We start from the raw sequence: 15,459 nt of genomic DNA, 5'->3' as shown, positions 1-15,459 counted from the left end.
CACAGGCAGAAAGCAAGGGCTGCAGGGCTGACTGGGGCAGGAGGAGGGGGACAGGATGTTGGCAAGCATCCCTTGCCCCAGTTGCTGCTGGTGCTTCAGGGGTTCCTCCAGCCCAGCTCTGGGCATTTCTCCTGCTGCCCATCAGCTCCAGGAGCTCCCAGCCTGCTGCCCCCCAGAGCACTGACAGCAGAAACTCTGAGGTGGGAGCTTGACCCCATCACTCAGGGCTGGAGCAGGTGCCAGCAGGGATGCAGTGGGGCCAGGGAGATGAGGAACCCCTGATCTGCAGGAATAGGGAATCAAACACCACGTTCCTGACACCACATGGCTGTGGTAGTGGTAACTCCAGGGGTTGCAGATGGGTGGGAAAATTCCCTAGTCCTGGGTTCTCAACCCCATCCTGCAGCTGCCAGAGGGGAGCTGGTACCTGGCAGGGCAGGAGAAGGGGGCTGGGCCTCACTCCCTTGTGAGCTGCCCCCACCTGCAGCACCCTGGGCTGCACCAGAGACAGGCAATGATCCAACACAGCTGCCTTGAGAGCAGGAATGGGTCTGTGGGGCCTGGGCAGAGCCCTGGCTTGGTTTGACAGTGAAATGCAGTGGGACTGGTTCCCAAAGCAGGGACATGGTCAGCTCAGCCCTCAGCACGATGCTCCAGGGCACACAGAGGGCAGAGAAGGCTCCAGTGCACCTCCAGCACCTCAAATGATGCAGCACAGCCAGTTCCACATGACCTGCACGAACAATCCCCCTAATCCTGCTCTGACAGAGAAATAATCTCTCCCTCTTGGCCTCATCAGAGCACAACCCCTGGAATGATCCTGTTCATGGTTCCTCTCCTCACATCCACGTGGCATTGCAGAGTGCTGGGGTGGGCTCCAGCAGGGCTGTGTGTGCAAAGCGTGTCACTGCCACCAGCCCATGCTCCCAGCATCACACACCCATCCAGCAGAGCCTGGCACCCCCTGCCCATCACCCCCCAGGGCAGAGGCACTCACAGGGGCCCCAGTGCAGCCCCAGGCTGAGAGCAGCCAGAGCAGGGCCCCAGCGCTGCGTGTCCTCCCACGCTGGCACCGGCATTTCCTTTACAAACTGCAGGAGACCCAGGCACAGCTCTGGGGCACAGAAAGCAACCACGGGCTGGGGCAGGCCCGCTGCCCCCTGGCTGCCCCGGGAAGGGCCCCACAGCCCCGGGAAGGGGCAGCTGCCCACGCCTGCCGGGCAGGAGCCGGGGCCGCTCGCGCCGCACAAACCGCAGCGGCGGCTCCGGGGCCGGGCTGCGCCGAAGGAGGCCCCGGTTCCCGGAGCAGGGTCAGGTGGGTGCCGCAGGCAGAGCCCGGCTCACACCCCACAGCACGTCGCTTCAGGGCCTTTATTTCGGAGAAAGTTCAAGCCTGTAGATACAGCAATAAAATATACAAAAAAATAAAATTTTTTTACAGTATCGAATGCTGCCGGGGACTGCGGCCGGAGGCGGTGAGCGAGCAGAGGGGCAAAGGGCCCTCATTGCCCTTCAGCAGCCCCAGGGCCAGCCACAAACCCCCCTCCTGCTCCTACACAGCCTGGAGGGGCTTGCCCAGACCCCATAGCCACGGGGATCCTCCCCCTGCCCTCTGGTTCCCTGCCACCAGCTGTGATGCAACTCGGAGGGAGCAGCTCTGCCACTGCCTCCCCCACCCCTCCACTGCTCATCTGTGTCTGCTTGCCCACTGCATGGAAAGGGCAGGAGGGCTCCCCCAGTTCTGTTAAATGCAGGACCAACCCCCCAAAAGTCAGGACACTGCCCTTCACAACACCCCTGTCACTGTCCTGCACTGCCCCACAGCAGGTTCCTCTCCTCACATCCACTTGCTTCCTTCAACTCTTGACCCTTCCCACCTTAACTGTGAGGGCCAACCTCCAACAGAAATGCCACATGAAGCCCCCAAGAAGCTGCAGACCCCATGCCTGGCCCCTCACAACCCAGAGAGAAAGGCACAGGCCAGGTGCCCCACTGTCAGCCATGCTGGCTCCCCCAATTCCCCAGGGTCCAACTGGTCTAACTCAGCACAGGGCTGGAAGCAAGACCCTGCTCCCAGCACCAGCCTGGCCACAGGGAAGCCAGGACAGCCCCTGTGGCTTTACCCAGATCCCAAAATGGGCAACAGCTGCAGATGCTGCTCACACACAGGTGCCATTACTGGGTAGCAGCACTGCCCTACCCCAGGGACACCAGCCATCCCAAAAACAGCCCAGGCTGCTGGCACTGGCCAGGTCACTGTGCCCAAAGCAGGAAGCTGAGGACAAGCACAAGCATGCTGCTCCTGAACCTCTGGGCTCCCAGCAAACCCAGGCTGAGTCCAGCAGGGGCAGTGCCTGCTGAGCCCAGGGTGGGAGTACCTGGATACATCCACCTGCAGCTCTGAGCCCTGTCCTAGTCATCCTGGCCAAAACCAGGTGGGCGCAGAGAGAGGACTCACCCCAGCACCCTGCCGGCTCTAGGAGGTGCTGGGAGCAGCAGGGCAGACCCTGCCACATGGCCAAGCCCTTCTGCAATTCCAGATTTGTGAGTGGGCACAGTCAGGGCAGCAGCTTCCAGCAGCAGGACTGGGGCTGTGGAAGCGTTTGTAGGAACTGTGGCTGCAATCGGAGGCAAATAGGCACTTGAATGAGCAAAAATAATAGAAAACTGTTATGGAAGGAAATAGAAAAAGGTTCATCCCCCTCCCCCAGAGATGAGCTGCACCACTCCAGAGAGGGGCTGGGTTAGGTGAGGACCTGACCCATGCAGGGACCCCAGCAGTTCCTGGAGCAGCTGCAGCCGAGTGGGACAAATCCAGGGGAGGCTCTGGAGGTGGGAAGGCTGAGCCGCAGCCCCTCACATGGGCGAGGACGCGCACTCTGGGGTCAGCTCCATGTCGAAGGTCAGCGACTCTGCGGGCAGACACAGGCAGGGTTACGGGGCCCTGGGCGTGGGCTGGCAGCCAGGGGCCCCTGGAGCCCCCCCAGACTCACCAAACTGCCCCCCTGCGTTGCTCTCCGCGCCCTCGCCGCCGGTGCCGAACTGCATGAGCGAGTCCAGCGTGCGCGGGGACATGGGCAGGTCGATGGTGTTGCTGAAGGAGGTGCTGTCCCAGGGAGAAGAAGCACAGAAAGCTCCACATCAGGGCCTGGCCAGAGCTCTCCAACACCCCCTGTACCCGCTGAGGGGCCCCCAGAGCTCTCCAGAGGAAAGGGGCCCCGGAGGGGAAGAACGGGGCTGTGGTTTGGGCAGCAGCCGGAGCCTGGCTCAGCCCCCACCGTCACCCCAGGCTGGGAACCCCACAGGAACCAAGCAAAGCTCAGACAGAGGTGGAAAGAAAGGAAGGAAACCTCTCCCTCAAGCAAGGCTGAGCACACAAACACCCCCCAGGCAGTGACAGACAGCTCCCAGGAACACTCACGGGGTGACACAGATGAACTTGGTCTTCAGGTATGGAGCAGCACCTGCAAGGAGGGAGAAGCTTCATCAGCAGCCACTCAAGGACAAATCCTTCTCTCTATCCCCTAGAACAAGCAGTGCCCACCCTCTGCCCCATGGCTGGTCCCACACTGTGGCTGTGCCCTCCAGGGATGGCACAGGGTCCTGGTTGGTGACAGCCAGTGCTGTCCCCAGAGCTTCCCTGTGACAAAGGAGCCACAGAAAGTCAACGACTACCTGAGTCCGTGGCTTCCGAGTGCTCCTGGCTCTCAGAGCGGCAGTACTTCCCAAATGCCTCCTCCTTGGGGATGTCTGGGTACAGGTACACCAGAGGGGACACCAGGATGTTGGTGGCATCCATGATCTTGTAGCCCATGATGATCTCAGCAAAGGACATGTTGTTGAGCTGCTGCTTGGTGTAAGGCTCCACCGACTGGATCTGTGTCTTTCCTGTGCAAGGAAGGAGAATTTTGGTACAGAAAAGGCAGGGCTGCCTTCAGACAGCCCCAGAGCAGCAGGGACAAGATGGGCCTGGGGCACACAGCAGAGCACAGGGCAGGACTGGCACCTGACTGTGTTCAGTGCCTTAGAAAACTGTGTCCATGGGCATAGACACCCAGAAGGCAAAGACCAGCAAAGGGCAGCCAGGCTCAGGAGTTAACCCACACAGACAGCTTGTTGGGACAAGGACAAATGCTTATCAGGGCACCCAAGCCCCCTCTGGAAGCTGGAATGCCAAGCCAGGCACACAGACAGAGCTCATACCACTGATGTCCTTCTCCACCCAGGTGAAGGTGATGCCACCCTCCTTGCTGCTCTCACTGAAGCGCAGCAGGAAGGTCCCTGGGGGCTTGGTGCTCAGGATGGCTCGCTCCCGCTCCTTGCTGATGAAGCCCATGATGTACCTGGGCAGGAGGAGGCAAGAACAACAAATGGGGGTTAGGGCACAGGAGCAGCTCCTCCAGGATGTAAGTCCTGCCAGCTCTGCTCAACAGCACAACTCAGCCTGGCCACTGACATTTTATGGATTCCCAGGTGAGTTTTCACTCTGAAACAGCAAAAAGTATCCCAGGACAGCACACCTGGCACGTGGACAAGCACCCCACGCCAACAGGGTGGAACCTGTGGGACCCTCCCAAGGCCCAGCCTAACCTCAGGCTCTGGGCTGGCACTCACCCTTCGTTCCACAGTGCCAGGATGTACTTCTTCACCAAGTCAATGATGTTGTCCAGCCAGACCCAGAAAGAGAAGCCTTTGCCAGCCATGTTCTCCTGGGGAAAAGGCAGAGAGGCTGCTAGCACAGCTTGGAGAAAGGGAACAGCCAAGGGAAGGTGCTCAGGGAAGAGAATAAATTCTACCTTGCAGAACTTGGCCCAGGTGATCTGACAGCCAGAGTAATTCACACCTGGTCCTGGAAGAGAAAAAAAAGAACACAACCATTTAAATAGAGCTGTCCTTCCAAGGACACCCTTTCCAGGATTTGGGAGAAAACCAAGCACCTGAAAATAACTCAGGCCAAAAGCCCTCAGGCCAAACACAGGAGCTCACTCTTGGATGACATGTACAGGTGGGGAACCACACCAGGGGACAGAGGGACGGGCAGGACACCCATCAGCCCTCTCTTACCCAGCAGTTTCTCTGCCAGCGTGGTGAGCTGCTCGATGCTGAGCCCGCGCTTGGTGGTGGAGGAGAACTGCCAGCTCAGCACCTCTGCCACCTGGTCCCAGGTGCCAATGGGGGGCTTGGTGAAGAAGTTCACGTTCTGCACAAGAGAACACACAGCCCTGAGTGGGACATGGGACAGAAGCAGGGCCAGGCACTGCCTCTGCCTGGCTCCCCAGCCTCAGTTTCCCTCTCTCACTGTGACACCCCCATCCTGACACCTGCCCTGCTGCCCTACCTTGGGGTTGTTGGTCAGCATGTTGTACCACAGGATGGATGCCCAGGCGTTGGGCATCTGGCAGATGTTGGAGATGACCACCACAGGCAGCGAGTGGGTCTGCAAAGACAGGATGTGACCACAGGTTGGGACAACTCCCAGGGCTCCCCCCAGACCCATGGTGGTGAAGGCAGTGACCCAAGCCTCACCTCCAGGTCGATCTTCAGCCCCTGGTGATACACCTCTGTCTCAAAAGTGATGAGGTGCAGCTCCTCAGTGACTATCAGCGAGGCCTGGGGCAGAAGGGGACACCATGAGCACCACAAGACACCCACCCTGAGCCCAACACACAACCAGCAGACCCAGCACAGCTGCTGGGGCTGGCCTGGCAAGCTGCCCATGTGCCAGTTGGTGCTGGTGGACCCCCTGCATCCCCTCCCCGCTCAGCTGCTCCTGTCAATGGCCAGGCCCCCTCCCAGGGCCCCTGACACTCACATCACAGTTGGCTCGGCCTCCGTTCCCACAGCGCTGCTCCCTCAGGGTCTGCAGAGAGAGGGACAGGCTGCAGCAGCAGCACCAGGACACCTGGCTGTGCAGGAGCAGCCCAGGAGCCCATGGTACCCACCAGGTGCTTGAACTCTGCTGAGAGGCTGCCATTGTTTGACTCCTCCATGTTCATCACCTTGGTGTTGGTCCCCAGGATGTTAAACTTGCGGGACCTGGGGAGAGGAAAGAATCAGGCTGACAGGACAGGCTTGGAGTGGTAGGATGTTTGCCAGGAATAAAGCAGCAACTAGAAATAAGGACAAAGCAAACAGTGCACTTACCCACGAAGGGCAGCAACGTCCCCAGAGTCCCTAGAAAAGGGGTAGAGACACCAGGTCATGGCAGTGGCCCTCCCACCCTGATGGACACAAGCTGGTGTGTGGTGCCAGCTGCATCCCAGCACAGTCCCATGACCCCACAGGCCTTCCCCCCAACCATGTGGGTGAACCCTCAGGACTCAGCACCACCCTGCACCCTCCCCTTTAACTGGGGGCCACACTGGTCCTCATTGTGGAGATTGAGCCCAATCCAGGGGCAGCAGGAATCAGTCCCATCCCAGTTACCCCCCCAGGGCCACTGGAAGGGCAGCACAGAACTCACTTGTCAATGCAGACTTTGATTTTCAGCTGATAGTTCAGCTCTGGGAACTTGACCAACAACCTGCAAGAGTCAGCAGACAGAGCATGAAGATGCTGTGCACAGAAAGTGCTCCTGTTCCACAGGGCACCTGGCACAGCCAGCAGCATGGACCAGCTCCTCTGGCAGCCCTGGGCACACCTCCACACAGCCCTGGCACCTGTCCCCAGAGCCAGGGAGGTGTTGGAACTCCCCTGAGCATCCTGAGGAGCTCATTTGGGCTGCTGGCAGCCCATGCCAGGCTCTGAACAAACACCCCAGAGGACAGAGGGTGCCATGGAGGCCCAGAGAAAGGCCAAGGAAGCTCCAGGCAGAGCCTGGGGTCAGAGCATGGCAGGGAACATGGCCCAGGCTGAGCAGCAGCTGGCCAGGGATGTGCTGCTGCTTCCCACCCCCACAACAGGATTTACCAGAACCCAGCAGATCCCCAGCCAGCCCTGCACTGAGTCATGTGGGCAGCACTCCAGCCCTCTGGGATCATCCTTCTGGGATCCATCCCTTTCCATCACAGGGGCTGCACCTGCAGCAGCATCTTCAGAGAGCCACCCCAGGCTGCCCTCCCTGCTCAGCTCCCCTCCCTCACCTGCAGGGAGGCACCCACCTGACTTTGGTGGTGAACTGCACACCTGTCTTGATGACCAGGGGCCTGTCAGGGTGCATGGGCATGCAGGGCTGCCTCTCCACCACAAAAGCACTGCAGGAACAGCACAGAGACCACGGTCAGACCTCACTGCCCACCCTCCACACACAGCCATGCAGCTCCTGGCTGCCTTCAGCACCTTTTCATCAGGTTCCTGAACAGCTCCACGATGCGCTCCTCCAGCATGGGCCGGTGCTGGACAATTGGGTCACCCTTGTAGGACACTTTCTGCTGCAGCTCTTCCAACTTCTTGATCTGCTGCCGGGTCTGTAGCTGTGATTCAGCAAGGGAAGTTATCCTAGGAGAGCAGGGAGAACCAGCATTAGCTCTGGCTGCCCAGCCCACGGTGTCCAGCCTGCAGAGCCCTCCTCTTCCCATGCAAGAACAAACTCTCCATGCCAAGCCAGGCAAGAACCGAGTGTGTTTGTGGCTCCAAGCCCAGAGCATTTTTCTAGGCCACATATTACAAACAAAACCTGCATGTGCCCAGGTGACTCCAGGGCTATAAACTTTGCAGCAGCCTCAAAATCCCCCAGGCACAGAGCTGGGGACAGTGGGACACATTCCCAGCACCGTCATGGCTCAGTCTAAGCTGCAGGCTACATTCACACATGCAACCATCAGAAATGTCCATTCTGCAAGGACATTTCCAGACAGCAGGTGTCTGAGTGCCACTGCTCTGGGCACTGACACAGTCCCAGGCAGCTCTCACCAGTTCTCAAGCCTGTCCAGGCAGATATTGGGTGGGCCACCAATGCAGGCAATCTGCTGTCTCCTCTTCCAGTCTGCCAGTTCCTCATCTGCCAGCATCTTCTGCACATACTCCATGGCTGAGAGCAGCCCAGCCAGCTCACTCACTATGCCCTGCCAGGAGAGAAAGCAGAACCTGCAGCAAGCTGTGACTTCCCCCACAGACCCACAAGTTTCACATTCACAAGCAAGGAAGAAGTCACCCAGGGCTGTGCTTGCTGCACTGCTCCTGGTTCTGGCCATGCAGGAGCTACCAAATTCTAACCCTGAAGAAGGGAGATCTGCACCTAATTGTACAAATTGCAAACAGGATGGAATTGCTGAGGAACGTGCTTTGAGCTGTTTTATTTTTTAGCATCAGTCTCATTACATGGTTACGACAAAGGGGAGATGCCATCAGCTCACATTCCAGACAGCAGACAAAGAACTTAATGTTACAACTTTAAAAGTTTTTTGACCAATCCCACAAAGCAAAAGCACATTGACAGTAGTTCTATCCAACCACTATAAGCACACGTCCCTTTGGTTAAAACAATGCTTACTTCTTTCAAACACAATACCTGCTTGTAAGCCCAAAACCCTCTGATTTTACAGATTCCCACATGCACCCAGGGGGATCTGGAGGGTCAGTTTGCCCTCTTACCCTGCGCATCTGGTCCAGTGCTGTCAGCATTTGCTCCAGCTGCTGCATCTTCTGCCTGGTCACTGACTGGTTGTTCCCGTTCAGGTCCTGCATGTCTGTGCAGAGGTGAGAAGCTTCAGCCACACTCTTCACACCTCCTCAAGTGCCACAACAACACAACACTTGCACAGCAAAGTGCAGGCACCCTACAGCCAAGCAGGAATCTGGAACAGCCTCCAAGCAGCTCCTTGGCTCTCCTGCACCCACAGAGGCCAATCCCTCCCCACCCCAGTGCTGTGCTTACAGCAAAGCTCAGTTCAGCTCCCTCAAGGGCAGACCAGGTTTATCCAATTGCCATGCAAATGCCCTGAGAATGAGCACATTCCCTCTGGGAGTGGAGGCTGGAACACCTCTCCAGCAAGTTTCCTTGCAGGAACACACTGTGGTTTGCAGATGCTAATGAGGTGTCATTACCTCCTTGGCTTTTCAAAGTCTTGTAGTTAAAATCAAAGTCATCCTGGAGATTCTCCACCACTTTCATCTTCTGCTCCAAATCCTGGAAGGCAAGAAAGGTGATTTCACTTACAGCACTCAAGAATTGGGGTGGGGAGAGCTGAAGGTGCCCAGGCACACACATACCTGCACCCTCTTCCTGACATCCTGCAGGTGCTGCTCCAGCATCTGCTGCTTCTCTGTCACCACAGCTGCTGTGGGATGTGTTGCCTGTCCCCCTTGCTGCAGAGGGGACAAGAAGGGCATAAGGACAGGGCTGTAAGCTGGGGGTGCTCCCTTCCAGCCTGAGGAGGTTCTGCAGGGTCCTCAGCTGGCTGCTCACTTCAGCACTGCCTCCAGGGCAGCAGAGGAGAGGAGAGGAGAGACAGACACACCCAGCCAGAACACCCAGGCTGTGTCCTGGCTGTCAGGAATCAGGATGGCCAGGACCAGGAGATAGCTGACCACTGACCTGGGCTGCAGTAGCAGCTGTCTGGAGGAGCCGGGACTCTTCCCAGAGGCAGCGAGCCACGATGCGGGCGATCTCCATTGGCTTCTCCAGGTATCTGCTCTGTAAAGGGTCAAACAGGGTCAGCAGGCACATCCTGAACCCTTAGGATCTCCACATCAGGGCTGTGGATGGTGAGCTGTGCCAAGGAATTGCTCAGACCCTCACCAGCTCCCCCATTGTCAGAACTCAGCACATCCCTCTGGCTCTCCTGGATTGCCCAAACCCTGCCAGGGGGGCTCAGAGACCCTGGCACAGAGCCCAAGACACCTGTGACTTTGATTATGACCCATGGAAAAAATTACCAACCTTATATGAGGATCTGCAAGCCACAGAAGTCTAAGTAGAATAATAATTAGTTTGTCATGGGGTGAAAAATAGATTATTTGGGGTTTTTAGAATGGGGGTTCAGGAGGCAAGAAGGAGGGATAATAATAATAATAATAATAATAATAATAATAATAATAATAATAATAATAAGTTTGTCACAGGGTGAAAAACAGATTTTTTGAGGTTTTTAGAATGGGGATTCAGGAGGAATCTGGGCATATCCTGCCTTTCTCCTTCTTCTTCTTGGCCTCCTCCATCTTCTGCTGTGATGTTGGCACCTTTGGATTGGTTTAGAGTAGAAGCTCACTGTCTAACATAGGTGATAGGTATTGGGAAGTTATGGTAAATATTGTACACCTAGTTTTTAGTATTCAAAGATAACACGAGTTATCTTTTTATACTAAAAGATAGTATAAAAATTTTCTTTATATAAGAAGGCTACAACCTTCTTATACTACAAAGATAGAATTTTACAGATAAGAAAATCTTATACTTTCTCTGGCCTGCTGAGTTCCTTCAGCCTCTGTCTGACCTGCCGAACAGACCTCGGCAGGGCAGAGAAAGAATTTTATAGATCAGAAACAATAAACAACCTTGAGAACAAGAATAGAAGAGTTCTGACTCCTTCTTCAGGGAGTCTGCTGGGCTGGGAAAAGAGACTTGAACACATCTGGGGGTCACTGTGAGCAGCAGCAACCCCGAGACCCCACCATGCTGGCAGCTCACCTGCAGGAACTGCTTGATGCGGCGCAGGTTGTGCTGGTAGAGGACGTTGGACTCCTGCAGGAAGCGGCTGTACTGCTGGTCAATCTCCCCCAGCAGGTTGTGGAACACCAGCGTGGCGTGAGACTCCTTGCTGGCAGCATAGGCCCTGTGCAGGGGAGAGAGAGCTCTGAGTGGCTGGCATGGGGCAAGGGGCAAAGCTGGGGAGCTCTGCTCACACCCAGCATCCCCTGTGCAAATTACAGAATCTCTGAATCATTTAGGAAGGAAAAGAACTCTAAGATGGAGTCCTGCTGGTGACTAATCACCATCTGGTCAAGCAGACCAGGCAGACTGTGAACACCAGCACCTGATGTCTGTGAGCACATCCCACATGCTCATGGACAGGATCCAGCCATCAGTGCTCTGTGTCAGCCCCCTTTACAGCAGAGGTCAGTGTTAGCCAGCCTGGATGGGGATATCCCCCTGCTTCTCCTGGCCCAGGGTCTAACACAGTGCACAAAATCCCACTTCATTCCCTTGATGCCACATGAGCCCCAAAGAGAGACCAGTCCCATCACCAGGAGAGCAAGGATACAGCTCCTCCAGCCCACCTGACCCCCTGCAGGTGGGTGTTACGAGCAAAGTCCCCTCAGAGGCATTTGAAAAGCCCTTACCAGTCCTGGCTTTCAATCCAGGGGGCCAGGAACTGCCGGAGCTCCATGGGGAAGCTGTCGCTGTAGAGCTGGTGGAGCTGCTCCAGGTAGCGCGTGTCGAGCTGCTGCAGCTGGTTCCACTGCGCCATCCTGGCCAGCTCGGGAGACCTGAGGGTGGAAACACAGCTGGCTCACAGCTGGCTCCTGCCTCCCTCCTGCCAGGACCCAGCTGTGACCCTAAAAGGGTTCTAGAACCAGAGACAGCCAGGGCACGGTGCTCCAGGACAGCTGGCAGGGGCAGGCTGGCCACTGGCAACAGGTTGGAATGAGGATTAAATCTGGTCTCAAAAACACCCCTGGCTGGTCCTGCTGGGAGGCAGGGAAGTGGCTGTGGAGCTTACAGTAAGTGTGGAAGGCGGAGACTGCCAGGAAGCTACAGAAACAGGGAAGGAGCAATTTTCAAGTTCACGACTTGTATCAATGGAAATCAAGCTGACACTAACGAGGGGACTCCAGCTGTGCTGGCAAATGAAGGCACAGCTCTGCGTGACACCAGCAGTCACTTCCCTGCAGAAAGTGGTTTGCTTTTCCCAAAGGTCCCTGCGCTGAGTGATGCAGCATCACTACGTGGCCGCCACCCCCAAGGGGCTCTTTCCTCATTTGTCTGGGTGCGAAGAAAAGAAAGTGGAAATGTCCTCTGTGGGCTGAGACACCAGGAGGGGACAGACATTGGCACTGATACGGGAGTTAAGAGGGTTTTTAGTGCTTCACAGCACTGAAGAGCCCCAAAGGCAGGAGCAGGACATTAACCTTGAACTACAGCCTGCTGGTGCAATCCTCAGAGAAGTCCACATGAACCAAATCTGCTATGAATGGAGCAACAAGTGAACAAAAAAGGAGAGAGCTGTGGCCACAGATTCCTAGAGCCCTGGAGCCAGACCTGGCTGATGTGACAGAGCCTCAGTGATGCTGCAGTCCAAGGGCTGGGCTGTGAGCCCCCATTCCACAAGGGGTTCAGCCCTTTGTGGCCAATTCTCACCTGCAGCAGCTCAGGGAATGCTCCATCTGCCCCAGGCAGCTGCGGGGGCCACTCCTGCTGCACGAGTGATGCTGCTGCAGGGTGGGAAACCCACCAAAAGCCCAGGGCTGAGTGGGAGCCCACCAGCCGCGCAGGGATTGCCCCGCCTGGGCAGTGAGCTCAGCACCCGCCTCCTATTGCGCCATGCCCGGGGCGGGGGGGCTGCACCAGCCCCTCCGGAAGCAGCAGCGGCTGCTGCCCCAGCGCAGCTCCTGCCACAGCTCTGCTCCCAGCCCTGAGCAGCACAGGGCTGCAGCAGCACGGCACAGGAGGCAGCTGGGCAGCAGTGCCAAGCGGCTCACAGGCAGAGCTCATGCAGAAACACAACCAGGTGCCACATCCGGACCCGTGGTCCACCTGAAAGGCACAATCTCGGCATTTCAGAGCAGTGCTGAGAGCACCAAAGCTCCCAGGCTGCCACAGGGCAGCAGCACTTGGACGGGACTCAGGCACTTCCCAGTGCCACAAACAGCTGCAGGGCAAGGCAGCTTGCAGCACTGAACTCCAGCTCCTCCTGGCATCCATCCAAGGCACTCTGACATTCCTGGAGGAAAAGGTCCTTAAGACATTCCTTACAGCAGCAGCCACCACTCTCAAGGAAGCTCTGATCCTGGCAGCCCTGGGATCCCACACAGGAGCCTCTGCCTGGTCAGCCCCACTAAAGGGAAGCCACAGTTAAAAATCTGAGGGTTGAACCTTTCTGATTCTGCTGGGCTTGCCCATCTCTGTGGTTTGCCTCTCCTCCATCTCTGGAATGGAGCCAGAGAGCAGCCAGCATGGCCAGGACCAACACAGCATGATGCAAGCTCATGGGTAAACAGGCTGTCCAGAGCTCAGAGCAGAGCTGCTAAAAGTAGATCAAGAGCTAAAATTCATCTTTCTTTATCTTCCTGCAAGGGCAGAGCACAAGAGTCAGGCTCAGCTGCACAGTGTCACCCCTCTGGGACAGCTCTGCACACTCCAACCACCCCACTGAAAATGGGGCTGCCATGGAAGAACCCTGTATCTGCTTTCTGCCTTCCTTTTCATCTCTGGGACACACCTGGGAACAGCCTGCATGTGTGCTCCTACAGCAAGCAATGAGCCCTAGGGCAACACGAATGGGGGAGTCACTGCAAAAAGCCTTAGAAGGACCCCAGGACTCCACATCCCCTGCAGTGACAGAGTAGGATGAAGCTCAGTCACTGACAGCACTGCACAGGCCACAGCACCAGGGTGCCATCACAGGGTCATGACAGATGCCACCAACATCACTTCACAGAGTTCTGCAGCAGCAGCAGGCACCTTGCTGCCCCCTCTTCCACAGAACCATCAACAGCCCGAGGGAAAACTGCTCCACACGGCAGCCAGGCGCTCTGGCAGCACTCTGGAAAGGCTGCTAGAAGAACTTGGCACTGCCTCTCTGGAGCAATTTCAAAGCCAGGCTTGGAGGTGGAAAACAGCGATGCAGAGATTTGCAACAGGAGGAGGGAGACAGCTCTGGGCAACCTCAGAGCCACAGCATGGGTTGTGATCACCCCACAGGCTGCTGTTCCTCATTGCAGCTCTATAAGGCTCATCCCAGCTGCGAGTGACACTGTCACCATCCACCCCGGGACAGAGGACACGCAGGGCACCCCTCCTGTGCTCCAGCAGCTCCAACAGATGGAGCACACTGGGGGAGTGACAGTGACAGGGATCACCGGCAGGGTGGGAGCAGGGTCTGCCCCAATGTGCACCCAGAGTGAGCCCAGGCCAGCCCACCCTCCCATCCCGTCTGTCTGTCCCACGGCCCGGGGGACAGGAGCCACCCACACGGGCAGCAGGAGCGGTGACAGCACCGCCAGCCCCGCAGAGCTCCCGGGGGCTCGTTCACCCGAGCTGCAGAACGCGGCTGCTGTGACACCGGCACCCACGGGGGTGGCACCGAGGCGAGCCCCGCTCCGGGCGGGAGGCCCCGAGCCGCAGGCGGCGTGTGACAGCCCTGAGCTCGCAGCCCCGCCGGCTCCTCCAGCCCCGCAGTGCCCGGTCCCCCTTTAGGCTCCCAGTTCTACCGGCCCCGTTCCGCACGGGACCCTCGAGGCCGTGCCAGCCCCGGCCGCACCGGGCGGGCCGCACCGCCCCCGGCCCTGCCGCTCCCGCCGCTTCTCGCTGTCAGAGCAGCCGCTTCGGGCTCTGTCCCCGTGCGCGGTGCCAGCCCGGAAGATCCGCCCGGGCTGCACAGACCGGCCCCGCTCCGCACCGCGGCTCGGCCTGCAGTGACGGGAGCCGGGACAGGCCCCCCCGCGCTACCCCGCGATGCCGGCCCCGCTCCCGCCCCGGCCCCACACCGGCTCGGGGCAACACCGGCTGCCGGCGGCGAGCAGCGCCCGCGCACCCCCCGCGCTCACCGGCGGTCCCGGCGGGCGGGGCGGCGGCTCCCGGTGACGGCGGCGATCGCGTCCGGCTGCGCCGAGGGACCGGACCTCCTGCGGCCCGGCCCTGCCCCTCCGTGACGTCATCATCCCCACTGCCAATGGCGACTCGGTGCTCCCGCGGCCCCGCCCCGGCAGGCCTCCGACAGCCAATCTGCGCGGCCGTTGGGTGGTGCGTCACGGCGCGCGGAGAGGGGGCTGCCCCCCCGGCTATTCCCGGATGGCACCGCCTCCCGCCGCAGGGCTTCGCTAGGCAGAGGCGGTGCAGGGGGCCGGGGGAGGGCGGCTGCCGGGAACAGCCGTGCGGGAAACCCAGCTGAGTTCCGGGCAGCGCCGTGACGTCACGCGGTCGCCGCCGCCGCAGCCTCTTAAAGGGGCCGTGCCGGGCGGGCCCATGCGCCGTGCTGGGAGCAGCGCCCCCGCGTGGGGAAAGGGGGATCGACCCTGTGGGGCTGAGGGGATTGATCCTATAGGGCTGTGAGGATGGATCCCTGTGGGGCTGTGGGGATTGATCCTATAGGACTGGGGGGATCGGTCCCTGTGGGGCTGAGGGGATCGATCCTATAGGACTGAGAGGATCAGCTCTCGGATTGTGGGGATCGATTTTATAAGACTATGGGGATCATTCCCGTAGGTCTGTGGGGATCGATCCCCTTGAAGCTCTGGGGATGGATCCCTGTGGGGTTCAGCGTGTCAGCCCCTGCAGCAGGCTGTGGGGATGGATCCCTGTGGGGATGGATCCCTGTGGGGCTCTGACTGTCGGCCCCACACAGCAGTGCTGTGGGGATG

The 15,459-nt window shown here is 58.5% G+C and overlaps 1 protein-coding gene across 2 annotated transcripts; it reads right to left on the bottom strand.

Annotated features, from left to right (window-relative positions):
• Positions 1-2,637: 2,637 nt before the first annotated feature.
• On the bottom strand, positions 2,638-14,738 carry STAT3 (signal transducer and activator of transcription 3). Of its 2 annotated transcripts, none has more exons than XM_064733458.1 (24): positions 14,647-14,738; positions 11,221-11,367; positions 10,568-10,712; positions 9,476-9,574; positions 9,151-9,246; positions 8,986-9,067; positions 8,533-8,627; positions 7,852-8,003; positions 7,279-7,437; positions 7,101-7,193; positions 6,464-6,523; positions 6,145-6,174; positions 5,943-6,036; positions 5,813-5,860; positions 5,527-5,610; positions 5,339-5,437; positions 5,065-5,200; positions 4,797-4,849; positions 4,615-4,709; positions 4,204-4,343; positions 3,673-3,888; positions 3,422-3,464; positions 2,994-3,106; positions 2,638-2,912 (listed from the first exon to the last, which is right to left on the bottom strand). In XM_064733458.1, the coding sequence occupies exons 2-24, from the start codon at positions 11,346-11,348 to the stop codon at positions 2,857-2,859; spliced, it is 2,316 nt and encodes a 771-aa protein (XP_064589528.1). In that variant the 5' UTR covers positions 11,349-11,367; positions 14,647-14,738; the 3' UTR covers positions 2,638-2,856. The 2 variants fall into 2 exon arrangements, with proteins under 2 accessions (XP_064589528.1, XP_064589529.1); XM_064733459.1 differs by having other exon boundaries at positions 2,725-2,912; positions 3,676-3,888.
• Positions 14,739-15,459: the final 721 nt, after the last annotated feature.

This window comes from Zonotrichia leucophrys, chromosome 27, assembly GCF_028769735.1.
Source record: "Zonotrichia leucophrys gambelii isolate GWCS_2022_RI chromosome 27, RI_Zleu_2.0, whole genome shotgun sequence".
Taxonomy (NCBI): domain Eukaryota; kingdom Metazoa; phylum Chordata; class Aves; order Passeriformes; family Passerellidae; genus Zonotrichia; species Zonotrichia leucophrys.
The sequence above is the reverse complement of the archived record's forward strand: the minus strand, read 5'-3'. Positions and strand labels throughout refer to the sequence as shown.